Genomic DNA, 19,391 nt, shown 5'->3' on the forward strand with positions numbered 1-19,391 from the left:
AGGCTACAGGCTACATGTTATACTGTACATTAGAATCACGGGCCGTATTTGTAAAAGAAGTGTAGTGGGAGTTAAAATGTGTCGGCGTTGACGACCCATCACAGTCTGCTGTAGACAAATGCCTTACTCAGACTTACAGTGAGTCATGTAGTGACTCACCTTCCACTCTCCACTCTACAACTGAGGGCAAACAGCAGTGTGGTAACTCTGAGCTGTCGAAATAGAAAAATACCAGCCTTACATTCCGCTCATCTTTACCACCCACACTACCCACGGGTTCCAGGAATGAACAGCAGTAGCGGCGTTTCAGCAGACCTACCTGTTACACCAGCAATGCGTCTTTGCCAAACGGTAGCCTATCCACCGGAATGAAAGACAATACGCACGGCGTTGCATACACTGCTGTGGTCTTGGGAGCGGCGTATACTATTTATATTTAGTACGCTGAAGGTGACATATCCTATATCGAGGAAATGGCTCGGGAACCGGCTGAGCATCGCGTTCTACAATACCAGCAAACTTTGGTGAGTGCTCCAAACATAAACCAGTAGCTTAGCGCGTGACCAACTTGCAGAAATAGATGGATGCTCTTCTCTACGTTTCATTTCAAATAGCACGCACTTCGCATTCTGTGCTATGTAACCCGCCTTATTGTTTACCTTTGTCAAGAGGTGATGCTCTCCTTAACGGTGGGATAATCGAAATAGGCTATAGTTTTAAGTAGCCTATTGACGATTGAATGGGACGCCTCCTAAAGGTTAAGCGATGTGTGTTTTCAGGGACGAGTAGCTATGCACTGCACTCTAGTAGCCTATGTACCGCACTCAGTCGTGACTATGAGAGGACATTTAGTGCGAGAGGCACTGGTATTTCACCATGTTGATTCCAGTATAAAGCCTGGTACTGGTTTATTTGTAATGTTAGTGACGTCTGCTGCTACACTGCGTGAGTGAAATGTAGCCTTTTGTCAGTTGAGGCTGAGGTTAGCCTGCTCTAATCACAACAAAGTATCAATACCAGCAGTAGTAACATTGACATTACTTTTGTGTTACAACCCCCTTTACCATCCTCTTGTTGCTACGGGATATGCAGCATCACCCTGGAGCACTTCCAGAATATCTCCACAGTCAGGAAGGATGAGCTGGACAGATATGGGTTTGACTTTTTATCTGAAGAGTTCAGTCAGTGCAATTTCATTACCACTCCCAACTATACTCAGTGATGTCCCAAAATAAGCCCCACTATATGGCCATGTTGAAATAAAACACAATGTTCAAGAAATGTATTAAATACCTATAGGGTTGGTTCCCATTTAGAGTTTAGAGTAGTAGTAGCAGCTCATTACTCCAGGTGTTGGTTGGCAGGTGTGCAAGGTGACTGACTGCACATGCATGGTGGTGCTTCTGCAAATTCTTGTGCAGCAAATGGATGTTTCAGTGAGTGACAGGAATCAGGGAGGGCTGGAACAAAAGGGCACGGCTTTAGAGAGGAATGGCAGTTTCAGGCTGGACATGGGTGAGTGACATGTTCTGGTTCCTGCGTTTCCTTATCCGTGTGAAGATCAATAGAAGTTATATATAAATGGTGGCTGGTGTCTCCCAGGCGTGCTGTCTCTCTGAATCCTTCACTTTGACATGGATCGAGCTGCCTTCCAATCGATAGCCTTAGCATCCACTCTATGCTCTGAAGCTCATTAGGGGATGCCATTGAAATGCCTCCCTGTCATTTGGATGGGACATGTTAATACAGTTAAACCAAGGTCAATAAGAGTAGGGCTATTTTCTTACATTTGACCAAATATGAATATGCGTCTTTTACCAACTCATTTTAGCCCATACAGATGTATGTTTTTAAAGAGGTATGCATGCATATGTTACGTAGGCTAATAAGTGTCAGTGATGTTATACAGCCTCTCCATTTGTTAGCTTAACACCATATTCTCACTATGTTTGATGTGTGCTGCAGCATTTATTATGTTTGCATTTTAGTCAATCCTTTGAGATTCCTCTCCGATGTTATGACTTGGGTGCAGTGTTTTGTAGCCACTGTCTATAGCCACTGTGAAGGTTGATAGCCAACAAACACAGTGAGGAGTTGTCCATGGTACTTAATGAAGTCCATGGCAATTCAGTACCATCACCCACACATGTGATGTGAAGTGAGTTCTGATGTGTATCTGATACATCCTGATGTTGTGAATGATAAAATTACAACAGAAGCACTTGTAGAGTGCAGACCACTGCATAAGCTCATATGGAAAGAAAATACTCTGGCAAGATACTCAAAGGCTCAACAGAGACTTTATTTTTTAAGGAAACGGTGTAGCTCAAGATTGATACAGTGATTTTAAGATTGTTATATCTAACTTTTATAGAGAGTGTGGTGACTTTTGCCATTCAGTGTTGGGGAGGTGGTCTTTCTGTTAAAAACATGCTGGACAAAATCACACATTTAGGCTCTAAAATAACTGGTAGGCCTACATAAATATCAGGGAAATTTCTGATGAATACACGACTACCTTAGCCTTAAAAATATTGGACGATCCATCTCACCCCCTTTTCTTGGAATACTCCCCCTTAGATAGAGGTTGCCCTTCTTTAAGAATAGAGGGTTAACATCTTTTGTGCCTAGAAGCATACAACTTTTAAATAAGTTAAGTTCAGATAGAATAACTGTAATACAGTAATTGTATATAGAATTGTATTTGTTATTTTTTATTTTAATCTACTTTGTATGTTTTTTTTTTTTTAGTCTATTCTTGTCTTTGTGTACTTTTGTAATTGTCTGTCCAAATGTTTATTGTACTCCCAAAACGCAAGACAAATTCCCTTCGGGGCAATAAAGGTGTATTCATTCATCATTCATTCATGGGCCATGGTGCATACCAACATATTACCTAGAGTTATTTATCAAGCCAACAAATTTCGAACTTTCTTGGAACTGCAAGTTCCAAACTTTCTGCCAGCAGAAAGTGGACGGCATTCACCTGCAGCTCCATCAGACGGGCGCTCCATGTCCACCTGCCTTTCATCTGCAACTCAATCTCTTCTGCTCATCCACATCAGTGCTGCTCTCTCCCCTCTTTCTCACCACTCAGCAATGACCAGGTTATGGACTTTGCGTCAAAATCTAAAACCACCTCTAGCAAACTGGACCCCATGCCCACGATCCTGTTAAAGGCATGTCTGCCACTAGGGCTGTAACGATGCACTCATCTCACAATTCGGATTGTATCACTGTTTGTGAACTACGGTTCAATACACCCCACGATTTCACATTATGAAATAAAATTGTGAATAAAAACTATAGTTAGGGAAAGATATGGATATTTTGGGAAATCTGTGAACTAATTTATTACCAATAGATTTGTTCACCATGTGTTCTTACAGGTGTCTGGACACACCTCACAATTTATCCACGGCCAAATCCAATGGGAATTTCCGTGACACCCCGTCACAGTTGGGGTGCACAGAAGGCCTATGTAAAAATTGGAACACGGCGCATAATGGGTCAAAACTGAACACATTTTCCCATACATTACTGACCCAGTGAATTCAATTGAAGAGTATTTTTGGACATTTGACCACATTTAAACCCAGTTTTTGGTCAAAATGGGCAAAAAAATGCCTTAAATGTGTAGAATTTTTTTTAAATCATATTTCCAAGTTGTGTCCGTTATCACCACTTGCTCTTCATTTCTCATTTACTGTATGACAATATACTATATATAGTCTGGGTTTGATTATTCTATTGGTATTAAGCTGAAATGATAACCCAAAGATTACCAATTTTAACCCTTTAATGCCCTAGACTGGAACCCAGTGGTACCCATGAGGCTCGGTAGATTTTTTTTGTGATTTTCGCCATCCCTAATCTCCAACCTACCCTTCCTCCATAAGATCCTAGAAAGAGTGGTGGCTGCCCAACTACAACACCACCATAAACCCTATGAACCCCTTAAATCGGGATTTCGACCCCCAGTGCAGCGTGGAGACAGCGCTCATTAAGATCATGAACAACCTCCTCATAGCTGCAGACAACAGCCTTATCAGCCTTCTCATCCTTCTAGACCTCTCTGCAGCTTTTGACACAGTCTCCCATACCATCTTGCTTCACCGTCTCCATGAACACGTAGGCGTGCGCCAAGGCTCAGTTGTTGGTCCCCTGTGCTTACTCACCATCTATAATGCTCCCTCTTGACCAGATCATCCGTCAACATGGGCTCAGTTTCCACTGCTGACAACACCCAGCTTCACATCAGTGCTAAACCGTCTACCCATCTCCCTCCACTATCACTAGTTAACTGCCTGCATGACATAAAGACCTGGATGGCCACCAACCTACTCAAGCTTAAAGTGATACTGTCCTAATTTTTGGAAATAAGCTTATTTTACAGCTCTCCTTGAGTTAAATGATTGGGGTTTACCTTTCTCTTGTACTTTCAACCGTTCTCTGAGTATGGCAGTGTACATTTTACCTCCAAGCTAGCAGTTAACATTAAGTCATATGAGACCAGCTGTCGGCTAACTGGTCTCATAGGACTCACTGTTAACTGCTAGCTTGGAGTTTAAATTTGCACTGCCGTAGTCGGAGAATGGCAGGAAGTACAAGAGAAAGGTCAAACTCAATAATTTAACTCAAGGGGAGGTTTAATATGAGCTTATTTCTAAAAATGGGACAGTATCACTTTAACAACAAGACAGAGTTCCATCTCTGTCCAAGAAAGTTGGGGAAGCATTCTTGAACGCGGATGGCTGTACCATCATGCCCTCCCAAGAAGTGCGCAACTTGGGCGTTATCCTGCACTGCAACCTCTCACTCCAAGCTCCAACTCCAAGCAGAGACTCTGATCCATGCCTTCATCACCTAACATCTGGACTATTGTAACAGTGTACTTTATGGTCTTCCCACCAAAGCACTGGACAAGCTATAGCGTGTCCAAATTTCAACTGCCAAGTGTGTGGGGAAGTATTATGGAACGTGGATGGCTGTACCATCAGGCCCTCCCAAGAAGTGCGTAACTTGGGAGTTATCCTGAACTGCAACCTCTCACTCCAAGCTCACATCAGTAACACCACAATATCCGCCTTCTTCCACCTCAAAAACATCTGCAGACTCCAGCCCTCAATGTCAGACAATGTTGCAGAGACTCTGATCCATGCCTTCATCACCTAAAATCTGGACTACTGTAACAGTGTCCTTTATGGTCTTCCCACCAAAGCACTGGACAAGCTAAAGCGTGTCCAAATTTTGGCTGCCAGGATCCTCACACACACAAAGCAGTGGCAACACTACCCTTACCGGGCAAATACACAGGCCGCGACGCGATTGAAGCGACAGAGAATCGCTTCTGTGCAGCAGAGCGATTGAAGCGACTAGAGTATGTCCGTTACAAGCAGAACGCAAGCATTCAAACATTCCCATTGGCTGTGGTCACTGACCTCTACACAGTCATTGACTGTCGCAGTCTGTCGCTGAACCAAGTCATAGCTCATTAGCATAACATAGCCAGGAGTTCAACTACAAACTGTCGCTCTCGGTGTGCGAATTGCCTCTAGTCTCCAGAATTGCTTTTAGTCGCGCGACTCAATACAAAGTCAATTACTTCCGTCGCTCACCTCGCTCTTGTCACGGCTTGTGTATTTGCCCGGTTACACTGAAGCAGCTTCATTGGCTCCCAGTGAAGTCACACATCACCTACGCAAAGTCCTACTCCTCCCATCAAATCCCTCCTTGCTCTTGCTCTTACCTCTCCGATCTCATCCAGCATCTCTCCCAATCAAGCAGCCGCTTGTCATTCCCCAGTCCAGGCTATAGACCTTTGGTGACAGAATCTTCTGTGTTGCTGTCCCCACCCTATGGAATAGTCTACCGCTCCATGTCCGCCAAGCCCCCACACTGGCTACGTTCAAAAAGCATCTGAAATCACACTTATTCACTGAGGCCTATGATCCTTAACCACTCTGCATCCCCAACTCCACTTCTACCCCTTCCTCTCTTCTCCCCTCTATTGCTTAGACCCATTGCTTAGACCCCAGAGTTACTTGAAAGGCGCTATATAAAAGTATGTCATTATTATTATTATTGTTATTAACACCTTGAATACCGGCGGTGCTCACGGAATTATGTCAAAGAATACCAGTGTTCTAACCCTTTTTTGACGTTTTTTTGTAGACTCACAGCGTATTATGTGATAGGGCCACTGAAATATGTTATGGCTCATTTGAATGTGGAGACTCTGCCCTCTTAGTAGGTGAAAACCGTGTGTCTCTACGAGCTTTTATTGCAGAGCAAACCCAAGCTAAACCGAAGCGGGTATCCATGGAATTCAGCTACAATCGGAGATATTGAGGCTTTTATGAAGGGTGCGCTGCATCAGAATGTCGAAAGGGGACGAGTTGGTTTTAAATCACAATTTGGTGCAAGGTTAGCTCTGATACGCATCTTGCTGCTCGTCAAGACACTCCTCCTGCTCTGTCCCACTACGACATCGTCAATCAATGCCCTTCGAAATCCACGTTTTCACACGGACTGAACACAAACTCTTTGCACACATGCAGAAGGTGAGACATTTGCTAAAATAGCTCCCGATGACTCCCGAAATAATAGCCCAACATTGACAACAAATCCCAATGATATGATGCTTAGATGTAGCCCATCCGATCCGTATGATATGTGGTCATCTATGCTAGCTTCTGGCTTTTCACATACAGCAGTGTTTCCCGCAGAATTTTTGGAAACTATGGGTTTTTTTTTTTTGGGGGGGGGGGGGGGGGGGGCGTACACGTGGTGTAAAAGAAAAAGAAATAGGAGCACAGATAAGAATTTAGGAGCCCTGTGAAATTGTTAACGCACAGACAAAAATGGTCTAAGACAGTGTTTCCCAACCTTTTTTGTCTTGCGTACCCCCAAAGCATCTTAGTTGTGCCATGAGTACCCCCTTAATTCTTGTTCTATATCGCTTTCTCTGTCCTGATGTGACTGCTCCATCCATTTGTTATAATAATAACATTTTTCCAAGTACCCCCTGCAGTGTGCTCGCGTATCCCTGGTGGTACACGTACCCCTGGTTGGGAAACACTGGTCTAAGAGAGTAGGCTATACCTTTTCCCCAACACACATAGACGTACACATTCTACATGAGGGGTGCTGGACACAGGGCCAGTTTTTCAAAATTCCTCCCATAAAAGGGTAAACGGGCTGAACAACATATTACACATTTATGTCTATACACATTCGTTACACATTAATTTCTATATGCAGCCCGATGTCTCCTCTGCTGTGTCAATGAAGGCCTGTTGCCTAACTCATTATCATACAACTGTAAAACAAAGCCTGGGGAGTGTCAGTAAACTCATCCCAACTGTCCCTTCTCTCAAGGTTTTTTATTGCTACCAAACCCGCGTTAACCACAACAACCTCTATAGGATGTATTTACTCCAGGAGGAAAATGCGAAGGAAATCGTTTTTCAAATCGTTTAATAGAAAACGGAAATCGTTTAAAAAAAAAGAAACACTGTACAGGAAGACACAGAAAGTTCAACATGGGGACGAATAATCAAATAATCAATTCTTATCTGGTTGGCGATCAAACTTCCAAATCGGAGCGCATTACTCCAATCACAGTTCGGGTGCCATTTGGATCCAAGGATCTGGTAAAAAGCTAGCAAGTCCAGAAAGTTCAAGATACTCCAGGCACGACATACAATGGTCTCTGTGTTTACCTATTGCGTGAAGTCAGACACAACACGCGCTACAGCGTGGGCACCGACCGTACTAGGGAAACAACAACATGGCACGATTCACGAATACGGCAGCATCCCAGATAGCTACCATAGCCCTTCCTGTAGCTACCATACCACAAGGTGAAGGAGTAAAAGAGCATCATTGCAGGATCATTTAGCGACGAAATCAAATGCAGAGCCGTAGCATCAATGCAGCCAGCGCGATCATTATTAGCCTACTACAGATAGTCTACGGTAGGCGACATGGGTTGGCATCCAGACATCTTTGTAAGTTAAATAAAAATGTCACATATGACACATCATAACACAAACTTTTGACTGCAAAATTTGTCATTTATGTCCATCACAGAGCTCCCAAAATAACGTATGTTGTCCCCTAAAGGGCTGTAGATTCTAAATATGATATTTAAACGCAAAAACGTATATTTACGTTTTGGTATACAATAGGGATGCAAATGATTAATCGATTAATCAACTTTAATCGATCAAAGCATTAATCGATTAAAAAACATTAATCGCAATTAATTGACAATTCAACTGACAAGACGACCCAGGTGAAATGGACATGGGAAGAGGGTGTGTGAAGAGCGGTGTGAATAGTGGGAATATTTAAATCACCTTCGGATTAAAGAATTTCAATAGAATTAATTTGAAGGGACACCGTGTGAGATTTGTAGTTGGTAATTTCCAGAATTCATGCTGCCCATTCACTAATGTTACCTTTTTCATGAATACTTACCACCACCATCAAATTCTAAGTATTCATTATGACTGGAAAAATTGCACTTTTCATACATGAAAAAGGGGATCTTCTCCATGGTCCGCCATTTTGAATTTCCAAAAATAGCCATTTTTAGCTGCAAAAATGACTGTACTTGGACCATACTAGAAAATATTTGTTTATTATTTAGTAAACTTTCATGTAAAGATCAAATTTGGCAAAAGGCAGCCCAGTTTCAGTGAGCAGCATAGTTGCAGTACCTTTTCTGACCATTTCCTGCACAGTGTCCCTTTAAATGTGGCATTTTTTCTTAACATTTTTAGATTTAGTTTTTTTTTGAGAAACATAAAGATTTCGGTGTGAAAACGCCGCTTATCAATTCATTTTAAGTCGATCGATAAGGCTATCAACTAATGATTAATGAATTAATCGATAATTTGCATCCCTAGTATACTGCCCTACAATCTAAGAACGCAGTAACTCTAAAAACGGCAAACTGAGAAAAAAGGCTTCAAAGTTTCCCATATGGCGCGACAACTGTGTTGTCGGTAAATTGGTGGTGACACTTCCTGGTAATGCTTGTTTAGGATAGAAATTTAATGCACACAAAAAAAACAAAAAAACAACATTTATGTGTCTTTTTGTCACAAAAAACAGAGTTACTGCGTTCTTGGCTGGTATTACTGCCACAAAATGGAGTTACTGCAAGAGTTACTGCGTTCTTGGCTAGTATTACTTTCTACTCCCAAACCAGTCCCATTGGAACGTGCAGCAGTAACTCGCCGACTTACTGCGTTTTTGTTTTGTACGACATAACCTGTTAATACAACAAGGAGTAACTTTTTTTGGGTCATTTTTGCACTTTCAAAATGAGTTTTCTCCAAAACGGGACGGTGTTGGACCACCATTTTTTGACACAAGACAAATGAGGTAGTTTAAAACCCATTTCCGAAATAAAATTTTTTTCGACCATTTTGAGTTACTGCGTTCTTGTTTTGCACGGCAGTATACAACGCATGGGCGTGAAAAATGTATTATTACGTCGTCGGTACTCAGTGTGTTAACAAACATAAATAACCACACTCTCCAAACTCTGGCTGGTGAAAACATGACTAGTATTGTTCAAAATGTTTCCTGTGTGTGCCTGGGTTTGTTGGAGACTGGTGATTACCAAAAAATGAAAATGATCAGAAGTTAAAGAAAAACGATGTCATACATAAACCTTTTCAATGCATCACCCAGGGCTCTGTCCTGGGTCTGGAGAATGATATCACCAAAAATGACTCATTATTTGTCATTGACAACATGTATAGCGTGTTTGTGTGGCAGTGGGGAATCGATACAGCCTATTGGATAACTTCATAATAATGCATTGATTCACTCAGGAATGTAATTTTGGCATATTCAGTAGACTAAATAGCTGGGTAGCATGGAACGTTGTTTATTTTGGAAGCGATGGCACGTGCTCGTTTTGTCAGTGTCAATATGGCAAGCCATCAGCATTCCATACCGGCTCATAGTCAAGCCGCGCTTATGCCTGCTTACAATTGAAGACACCACATCTGACTACCTGTCAATGAAAGCTAGCCTACTGACAGAAAACCACTTCCTTTAAATAGAGCATTTGCAGAAAGAGCTGCAATGTGTCATAATAGTTTGCGCAGTGAAGCACTTAAACGTTTGTTACCAGAATATCTCAAGCCGTCTCTTTGGGACACAATGCTTTCACCCACACTAGAAATAAATATGCCCTGTGGACAGTCTCTGTGAAAAGCAGATTTGAATTAAAATCCCCCCCCCATGTTTGCCTTTGCTGTAAACCCTTCACCTCGCCAGTGTATCACAAGTCAGGGGTGCATTTCTCGAAACCAAAGTTGCTTACTACATTAGCTACTAACAGGCTAGCAACTTCTCTTTTGAGAAATGAACCCCAGGTCTAGAGTAAATTACAGTAAATTAAACTGCAGTTCCGGTGGTTTGGCTGCATTGCACATAGAAGGGCTTCAGTCAGTGAAACAGATGTCAGGGTCAGCCCTCTCTGGTTCAGCTGGCCAAGGCCCGCTCTGATGAAGCAGATGGTAGCTTAAAGTCTGGATACTTGTGCGAGTCATGACTCATGCAGCCGGATGGGCACGCTTTAAAGAGAAACATATTGAAATGCCAGGTTATGAGTGTGAATCGTCAATTTCTGTCCTTTTTTTCTTCTTTACATTCTTTGTACTGTATGTCTTGTAAATCCCTGTGCATGTGTGAAACTGACTGCAAGCCAAGCTAAACACTGGTATTGGCAAAGGGCCAATACAGTACACCGGTCAGGTGTACTTACTTAAAGAATATGAGAAGCTCTGTAATACTTTTCACTTGCTCACTCACTCATTCACTCACTCGCTCACTCACTCAGTGCATGAGTGTAGGACTTGAGGGCAAAGTTGTGGGGTGTTCATCCATTATGGATCGAAAGCCATTACTGTATATTTTGGAGAGAAATAGTGAAGACATTGCAAAAATGAGCAGGTCTCTTTGGCTTTTTTCCCCTCACTTAAACCTCACACTCAGCCCAGGGAAGTGGAGAGCTGTTATTAGAGTAAGTGAATGTTTTAATTTTACTGAGCTGGAGAATCTTGGATGATGCTTTTTTTCTGCAGACAAGAAGGGGTCCACTGGGATGCTGACAGTGGCAATTCGCCTGACTGTCTACAGCTCTTATAAATGTTAATCCGATCTATCCTGCAGGAGTTGGAACCATTATATATATTGATGCATCTCTGAGACAAATAGCCCCACCCCACCACACACACACACACACACACACACACACAGCGCACACACACACACACACAAACACACACACACACACACACACACACACACACAAAGTGACAGTTTGTGATTTGCTGTCAGTATAATTGTGATAGGCCTACTATCATTTGGATTTTCCCATGAGTTGGCTTTATGTTGTACATGGAATCTGTGTTTTGCAATCCACCACCCTTACAGATCAGTTTTAACAAGCCTGCCTAACACAGCTCAGTCATAAATATATCATAAATTATACACCTTTTTATGGTGTACGGTTATATGGTTATGTGTAGTGTCAAATCAAAGAATGATTTACAATTCACAAGCCTCAACACCTTTTATGCATTTAAAGGGGTATGACACTATTTTGGGGCTTAATATAGTTAAAATCGTTGGCCAGGGTTTATAAAGGTGGTAAAGTGTCTTATTTTTCATGATAGGCGAAAATTAAAAAAAAGGGAATATGTAGCTAAGCTAGTGACATGCTACAGTGATCCATTGACTCTCACTAGCTTAGATACTTACTTCCTCCTTAAAACAAGAACTTACTCCCCCCTTAAAACAATGCCTAGTAGTAGTAGCCTGGTAGGAAGTGGTGGTGGTAAATGATCCAGTAGTAGAGGGGGGGGGGCAAGGGGCTGCCCCATAGCCAGAGGCGATTCTAGGGTCAGGCGAGAGTGAACATTTGAACCAAAATCACCACTACTGTAGTACAGTATGGGCTGTTATTCAATATCTTGGGGCTTAGGGGCCCCAAGCGGCTGCCTGCCTTGCCTGGTGGCAAGATGCGCCTCTGCCCCTAGCCCCTTTAGCCTGACTGATCATGATCATAGCACTTCAGTGATGTGAGCCAGGTCTCAGTGCTAGTTGTTAGCCTGTGAAGGTCCGTTTCCATGTACGTAAGTGCTGCTGAATGGCCCACTTTGAGTCTTGTTGTTATTGATTGCGTGAGCACGTCAGTGAAGGATTGGTTAAGGGGAGCCACACTAACTTTCGATCCTCTGGAGCAAATGCAATTCCGCTTGGTGCAATTAGGGCTTTCATTATCAGCATGTGTGCCACAATAGCCTTTTAATAGCATGTGTTATATTCCTATTAATTGCAGTTCTGTAACAGAATCTCTGATGGTCATTTATCTCCAACTTATCTCCAGGAAAAGACAGAGGCTCGTTAGGTGTAGGTGAGCTGGGTTTGACCCAATTCAAATTGCTTTATCAAACAGCCTGCTCAGGTTGTCTGGCTATGGTTAATGGCGTAATCTAGGCGGTCAGATGGCTGTGATTGTGAAATGATTGATACTGGCTGCGCCTCAAGCTCTGAGGCTAGTGGTGGAGCTAAAAATAGCACGGAGATGTGGTGCATTTTATTCTAGTGCTCACCAGGCTTTTAAAAAAGGATCCCTGTCAGCACAGTTTGGCCGCGTATGAATCTCCTGTCAGCTGGCCAGGAGGCAATGGTAGTGGTGTTGTGCTTCCCCTGCCCTGCTCGAATATAAACGCAGGTGTGAAATGTGGATTGTGAGCGGCTGAGATGAGGGAGGAAACAGATACATGAGATAGAGCCCATGGAGAGGATAAAGGACGGACGATCACTCAGGGTATCGGCGGCTGCTTTGCTTTCCCTGCGAGCTGCACCTGCTCAGGCGAGCGGAGAAACGGAGCCTGGTGTAATCGTGACGCTCATCTCAATGTGCTGCGGTGGTGGTGTCAAGCCCACAGATTAGAGGGCCCAGTGTTTACCACACATAGAGTGTGGGGGAGGGGGGGATAGAATAAGAGAAATCGAGAGAGGCGGAAAAAAATGAAGAAGGAGAGATTCATGGTCAAAGACATTTTGGAAGCGTAGATACATGTAGGAGGAATAAGGACAGAGGAGGAGAGAACGAAATGGAGGCTGATGGAGAAGCCATAGGTGAAACTGATGCAAGAACGGCCAAAAAAAATTGGGATGCAGGAAAGGCAGAGAGATACAAGATATATGTAGAAATGAAACGTAAATAGAAATGGAAGTTTGTGATGTCATTGAGTTTGTCATAGTGAGAAGCACGTGCATGAAAGAGAAGGAGGAAAATCTTGTGGCAGGACGGCAGCAGTCACGGTTCCCATGGGTTACTAATGTGACACCTACCAGATGACAGACTTATATCTCAACATCAATATGAAAAGTTGATTAAACACAGCACACTGGATACTGTTCTTTTTTCTCTTTATTTTTTGGAGCGAACAGAGCGAACCTGAAGACACACTGAGCGAAACGCGTAGTTCGCTCCAAAAAATAAAGAGAAAAAAAGAATAATAAAGCCAATTGGAGCCAATTTTGGTCCCCTAGGTAGGGGAAATTCTTTCTCTGCATTTATCCCATTTGGACTAGTGAATCACATTGAAGTACACACACTGGTCCGTAGCAGTGGGCTGCCTGCTGAGCGGCGCCCGGGGAGCAATGTGGGGGTTAGGTGCCTTGCTCAAGGGCACTTCAGCCGTGGTTCGGTCGGGCACTGAACCGGGAACCCTTGGGTTGCCAACCCAGTGCTCTAACCACTGAGCCAGTATGCTGTGTTTAATGAACTTTTCATATTGATCACATTTTCCTGCCTTACACCTGCACTTGGACAGTTGAAGGGTTGTGCACAAGGACTTTCATGCATTATGTTTCAACAAATGTTTCCATGGCAAATGTTAGTTTAGGAGTATCAGAGATGCAAACTGTTGTTTGTTCCTCAGTCATTTACTCTGTATCTGAAGTTGCGTTACATACTGTAGTCCTGTAGAACTGTTTTCATCGTTCTAAGAATATCTTAAGCTGTTTTTGTCCTTACCAATAAAGCTAAATGTACAGTAAATAGTTTCTTTTTGGCAGTTTTGTCCATTAACATCTGCTTTTGGAAAGTTAACTCTCAGCTATTTTGCTGCCTAGGTTTTCTCATGTGGGTAGGCTACTGTTAAACATACCATAGCATGTTATGATTACTGATATGCCTAGTGTCATGGTTACACCCCGCCATTCCGACGCACCGCCATTCTGACATTGATGTTTTATTACAGGAACCATTTTTCCAGCTTGCAGGAACCGTTTTTCAAACATCTCAGACCCTACCTTTATTAAGGGCATTTGGACCGTGACAAAACACTATACACTAATCCCGTAATTGCGCTGTCACTCTCTCCACTTTCCGCTCCTGTCGCAACATTGTTGCAAATGTCAATAGAGTTAGAACGTTGTTCACGCGCCTCTAAGTAGTTGCAGTTAGGCCTGGGCGATATGAGAAAAACGTAGATTTGGATTATTTCTCCCCAAAATTTTCGATTTCGATTTTAATCACGATATGAATAAAATCATATTTATTTTTATTTTTTTTAATTTTTTTTAATTTCCCGGGGGAGGGGGGCATGAAGGGCATGAGACATACCAGGGATTAAAATTAACGTCGTCCCGTCGTCCCGGGGCCGTATAAAATAGTCATCGGGATGATCAAAGATTTATTTTGAGACGACCTCGGGACGACGAGAATTTCGACTGACTGCATTGAAAAACAAGTTTCCATAACATCTGTAAATCAGAGCGGCGCTTGGTCGGAATAGCCGGTATCTTGATATGAAAGATGAGAATGGAATGGGACTGGCTGCTGGCGAACTCGCACGTCGTTCCACGATTGTTAATGATGCGCTGCCACTGTTTGCTTACTACTCTGCATCCCACAAAAGCATGGAGAAAATATTGCAAAATAGGCAACTTTTTGTTTTCACACAAGGCTGTAGTGTGTGCATCTTACACGCACCAAAATAGGACTGTGCTAGTAGAAAAACTAAAAACGGCACAGGTCTTGGGGTTTCACCCTTTCATTCTCCAAAAAACCCCTGTGCAACATGGCTCAGCGTTTCCATTATGGCTACAATTTGTGGCTGGTTACAGGTTCCTCATAAGTTTCATCGTAACTTTTAGGCTGTTTCAGCCTTTCCCGTCGCAAATCCTCCTCCTTGAGTGTTTTAACAATGAGCAAATTCCCATGATCAAGTATTCAAATCAATGAAATGCACAACAAAACACTCACATCGATTGTCAGCCTTAACAGCCTGTGTAAACAGTCATAATTCTGGGATGCCGCCGTGTCTAGTCAACTAAAGACTTTTTATCAAACATTCTTAGATTGAATGACAGCTTGAAGATGGGAAGAGAGAGAGAGAAGGTGCATGTCGGGCGCCTGCCTGTGTGACTGCACGGACAGAGGGGGAGGGAGAACGAGAGGAATCCGATCATCAAATAACTTTTAAACAACGCTATGCAACCTAGAAATGCTAGAACCCGCTTAGTGTAAATGCTAACAAATGATTATCCTTGTGATGAACAAATTATCAACTTTGTGAGGACAAATGGATTCGTTTTGTGGATAAATTTATAATGAAATATGTAACTTGCCCTGTTGCTGTTAGACTACTCTGAGTCCTTGTGAGAGATGAGGAAGCGCACTCTGTGCTCATCTAGAGCTGTCACAGCATCATTACGTTGCGTGAGGTCAGTTATTTCTTGTTGGACGTTGCAAACTCTGTCTCATAGTGAGCGGCACGGTTCGCATTCACTTTCGGGACGGTTCCGGGACGGTTGTGAAAAAAGTTCATTTTAATCCCTGGACATACACAAGTTTATATTGTTCTATTCAATATAGCCTACAAAATATCTATAAAGGAGGAAAATGAGAGATAAATGCCTAAAGCAAATATCTTTGACCACAAGAGGGATAACTGTCTAAAACAAGACTGGATTTGCCTATAATTGCCTATAATTGCCTACAATTGCCTATAGCAGGGGTAGCCTACTCAATTCAAAGTCCCCGAGTCCCCCAGTTTTTCCAAATTCTTCCCAATAACACACTCACACCCACAGCAGGTATTTAGTTTCCATTGACAGGATGGGAGAAAAAACTCTCATACAGGGCCTCTATTTGCCTGGAGCACTGTGGGGTGATGTGCCTGCCTTGTTCTCATTGCCACCCTTCAGTATTTTTATTTTTTATTTTTAAATGACATAAGATTATCTGTTAGCCTACATTTGCAGACTGCATTCATAAAGACTTATTTCTTAGTGAGAAAACCAATAAGCCTAAAGATAACACTTTTCAAACAAATGTTGCTTATTATGACTTTGTTTATACAGCTCTCACGTGCATAGGGAGAATTAGATGCAATAATATGGACCAAGCAAAAAGGACATCTCAGGTTTTGTCAACAAGAAAATGGCACATTTGATGCAATGTTGATTAAATGCAACAGTCATTAATAAATAGTCAAGTTGCTCATAACTTTGTTTGTAGTCTTAAGAGGGTCTTAGCATTCCAAATGAACTATTTGGGGACTGTTTAAATGTGTGAAAAGCACCATCAAGCCATTCGTTTTTTTATTACCACTAGTTAGCTGCCAGCAGAACTCTAACACAATTTGCCTTCGTTTGTGTTAGCAACTAGCTAGTAGCTACAGCTACTGCTAAACCAATTCGAAGTCCTAACACACTGATTGTAAACAAATGTGGGTCATTACTTTCAAAACAAAAAATTGCTTTATTTCCTCCCTCGGCAGTTGACTGCATTTGTGGGCGTAACGGGGATATTTGAGGTCAGCATCAGATGCTGACTTCGCTGCCTTGGTACCCAACATGCTGTGCGCCACCTCCCTCTCAACCGGAAACCTGAAAAACAAACATGGCTACTACCCAAGCTACTATCTTATCATACTCTTTATTCTGACACTTATGTATGTAGATATTGAAAATCGAATGGATAAATCAACATTGTAGTATCTAAATATGCTGTCGCTAGATCTATTTATAGCCTATTTTACGATTCCGCCGTCTGACGATCATTCACCATTCAAATAGCATGCGTAAGCTAAGCGCTAACGTGATGAACGTAACTCCCGCCATAGAATCGCCGTAACATCAAATGCGCAAGGCAGCGCACTCGTAAGTGCCGTTCGTAATGGCTGCCTCATCAGCTAACTTCACCCATCTGATCAGTGACGTGTTTATGTAGGAGGAGAGTCATCGAGTCACTGCCTTCCGTTTCGAATTGACCCATGGAGAATTTTGTAAATAATTTATTTACAGGCTCTGATACAGTCCTTCCCTTGTAGTCTACCTTACAATCTCTGATGTCACCCTCGTATAGGCTACTGTCTGGAGCCAGCAGTGACTGGTCTGGCAAAGACGGAATCAGACTGAGGCGGGGCATGGCACGTTTCTTCCTAGCAATTCAATTTCAAAATAAAAGACAAAGCGCGATCGGACAAAAAAAAAAAAGTTATCGAACGTCTAATTGATAATCGTAGAAAATGTTGACATCGCGATTAAAATTTAAATCGAAAAATCATCCAGGCCTACTTGCAACAATGTCTAAATGGCTGGGATTGACAATCAAATACCAGTAGCCTACAGTCGGAATGGCGGTGTGTCGGAATGGCGATTGACCCCCAGTGTCATACATCAGGTTCTGCTTCCCTTCACACTGGAGATAAATAACATCTCTGACATTGGATTGGCAAAAGGAGACAAAACCATGCTCAAGAGTCAATACAATACAATACACTATCAATACAATTGAAGTCAGAATTGAACTGTACATCTGTTACTGTGAAGTGAAGACATTTCTCTGTAGCTCCTGGTTAAAACATGTAGGGAACTGTAAAGTAGGCCTACTTTATCAAGTCTGTCACTGATTCTTGAGCTTATGACATAAACAGGTTGAAACAGGTTTTAATTTTGAAAGACAAAGTTTATTGAAGTCTATTTTGGCAGATGAAGGTCTTGGCTGTGAAGCAATGTCCCCATATTTAACTTTTTCCATAAAATAGGGGGTTTCCACAGCTCTTAAAACACATAAATACGTTAAAAACAACAAAAAACAACAACAAAACAATTGAAGATAAATATTATAACAAGTCCGACAGGCGGACAAAGATGCGTCCGTCTATGCACTGCCACCTTGTGGACGCAGGAGGGCATAACAATTTAAGAATGTGTTTCAGACGGACAGATAGACCGACAGACGGACGGACGGACATACCACAGTGGGTTTACATACAGTGTTGAATCTCGCCCTCCAACCCGTGCCTGCAGTTCACCTAGGGAGCGCTGTCGAGACAGCAGAGCTCATAAGGCTGGCGCTAATAACTCACAATTGTGCTCGCTGTCGGCTGAAATTTGACAATATTACTGTAAGTTCTGAGAAACCAATGTGGATTTCAATGAAATGTACAATAACCTGGGAGTTATGTCCTTCTGATTTCCTACAGCTTTGGCATTTATGAGTCAGGTTCCGCTAGCATCTTGCTAACAAAATTGCTTTACGGCCGTCGTGATCACAGCAATGCAGCCGGCCGACCAATCCAAACGCAGTGTGTGAAGCCACTCGTGACGTAATTTACAAGACGTATTTTACAAAGATCCAGGGAGTTTAAACATTCAAACTAAGTGCTGTTTGAAAGGATAATCTATCCTGCCTTTTGGAAAAATAAAATGAAACGATGATACCAATTATCTCCCAAAGCAATGGCAGCATCGTGGTTGAGCTCCATGGGACCCCATTCATTTTAACAGCCTCTGCGCTCCTTGGCGCTCCTCTACGCTGTACACCCGGAAAAAGTCGCGAGATTCCTCTCTCGTACTACTCATAAACACTCTCTGGACATACCCTCTTGTAGAGATGATAGGACGCATCTAAAAATTGTCAGGACACAGAGGCAGGAAACAAGATTAGAAGTCATTCAGGTTGTTTAATCTCAAAACTTGAACAAAGGCAGATGGAAGGAAACTTAACGTCATCACACAGGAGATCAAAACCTGAGAACATAGGCAATCCAACTGAAAAGTTCCTCTCTGGTAAGATAATGGCGTCCAACAGAAAAGATCCAATAATGAATGTCCAACATAAAAGTCTGTACAACCTGGGACGAAGCAGGAAACAAGAAGTCAAGGAGCTGGGCGTCCAGGAACAAGGAGTTTGGAGCTTGGAGCTTGGAACAGAAACAAGAAGAGGTCCGTGACCTGTAGCGCGTGTGTCCATTGAATAGGTCAGAGGGAGAGTGCAGAGTGAGAGGGGTTTATAAAGGGCTATGGGGAATAGGCTACAGGTGCTGGTGAGT

General features: G+C 42.6%; 1 protein-coding gene across 1 annotated transcript in view; it reads left to right on the forward strand.

Annotated features, from left to right (window-relative positions):
- The first annotated feature begins 203 nt into the window (after positions 1 to 203).
- Positions 204 to 19,391, forward strand: part of clcn2a (chloride channel, voltage-sensitive 2a) — a 77,149-nt gene continuing 57,961 nt past the window's right edge. The window contains exon 1 of the mRNA XM_063218795.1: positions 204 to 524. Coding sequence (XP_063074865.1) covers positions 474 to 524 — 51 coding nt within the window. The 5' untranslated portion in view covers positions 204 to 473. The remainder of the gene's footprint in view (positions 525 to 19,391) is intronic.

The sequence above is a fragment of the Engraulis encrasicolus genome, chromosome 16 (genome assembly GCF_034702125.1).
Source record: "Engraulis encrasicolus isolate BLACKSEA-1 chromosome 16, IST_EnEncr_1.0, whole genome shotgun sequence".
Classification (NCBI taxonomy): Eukaryota; Metazoa; Chordata; class Actinopteri; order Clupeiformes; family Engraulidae; genus Engraulis; species Engraulis encrasicolus.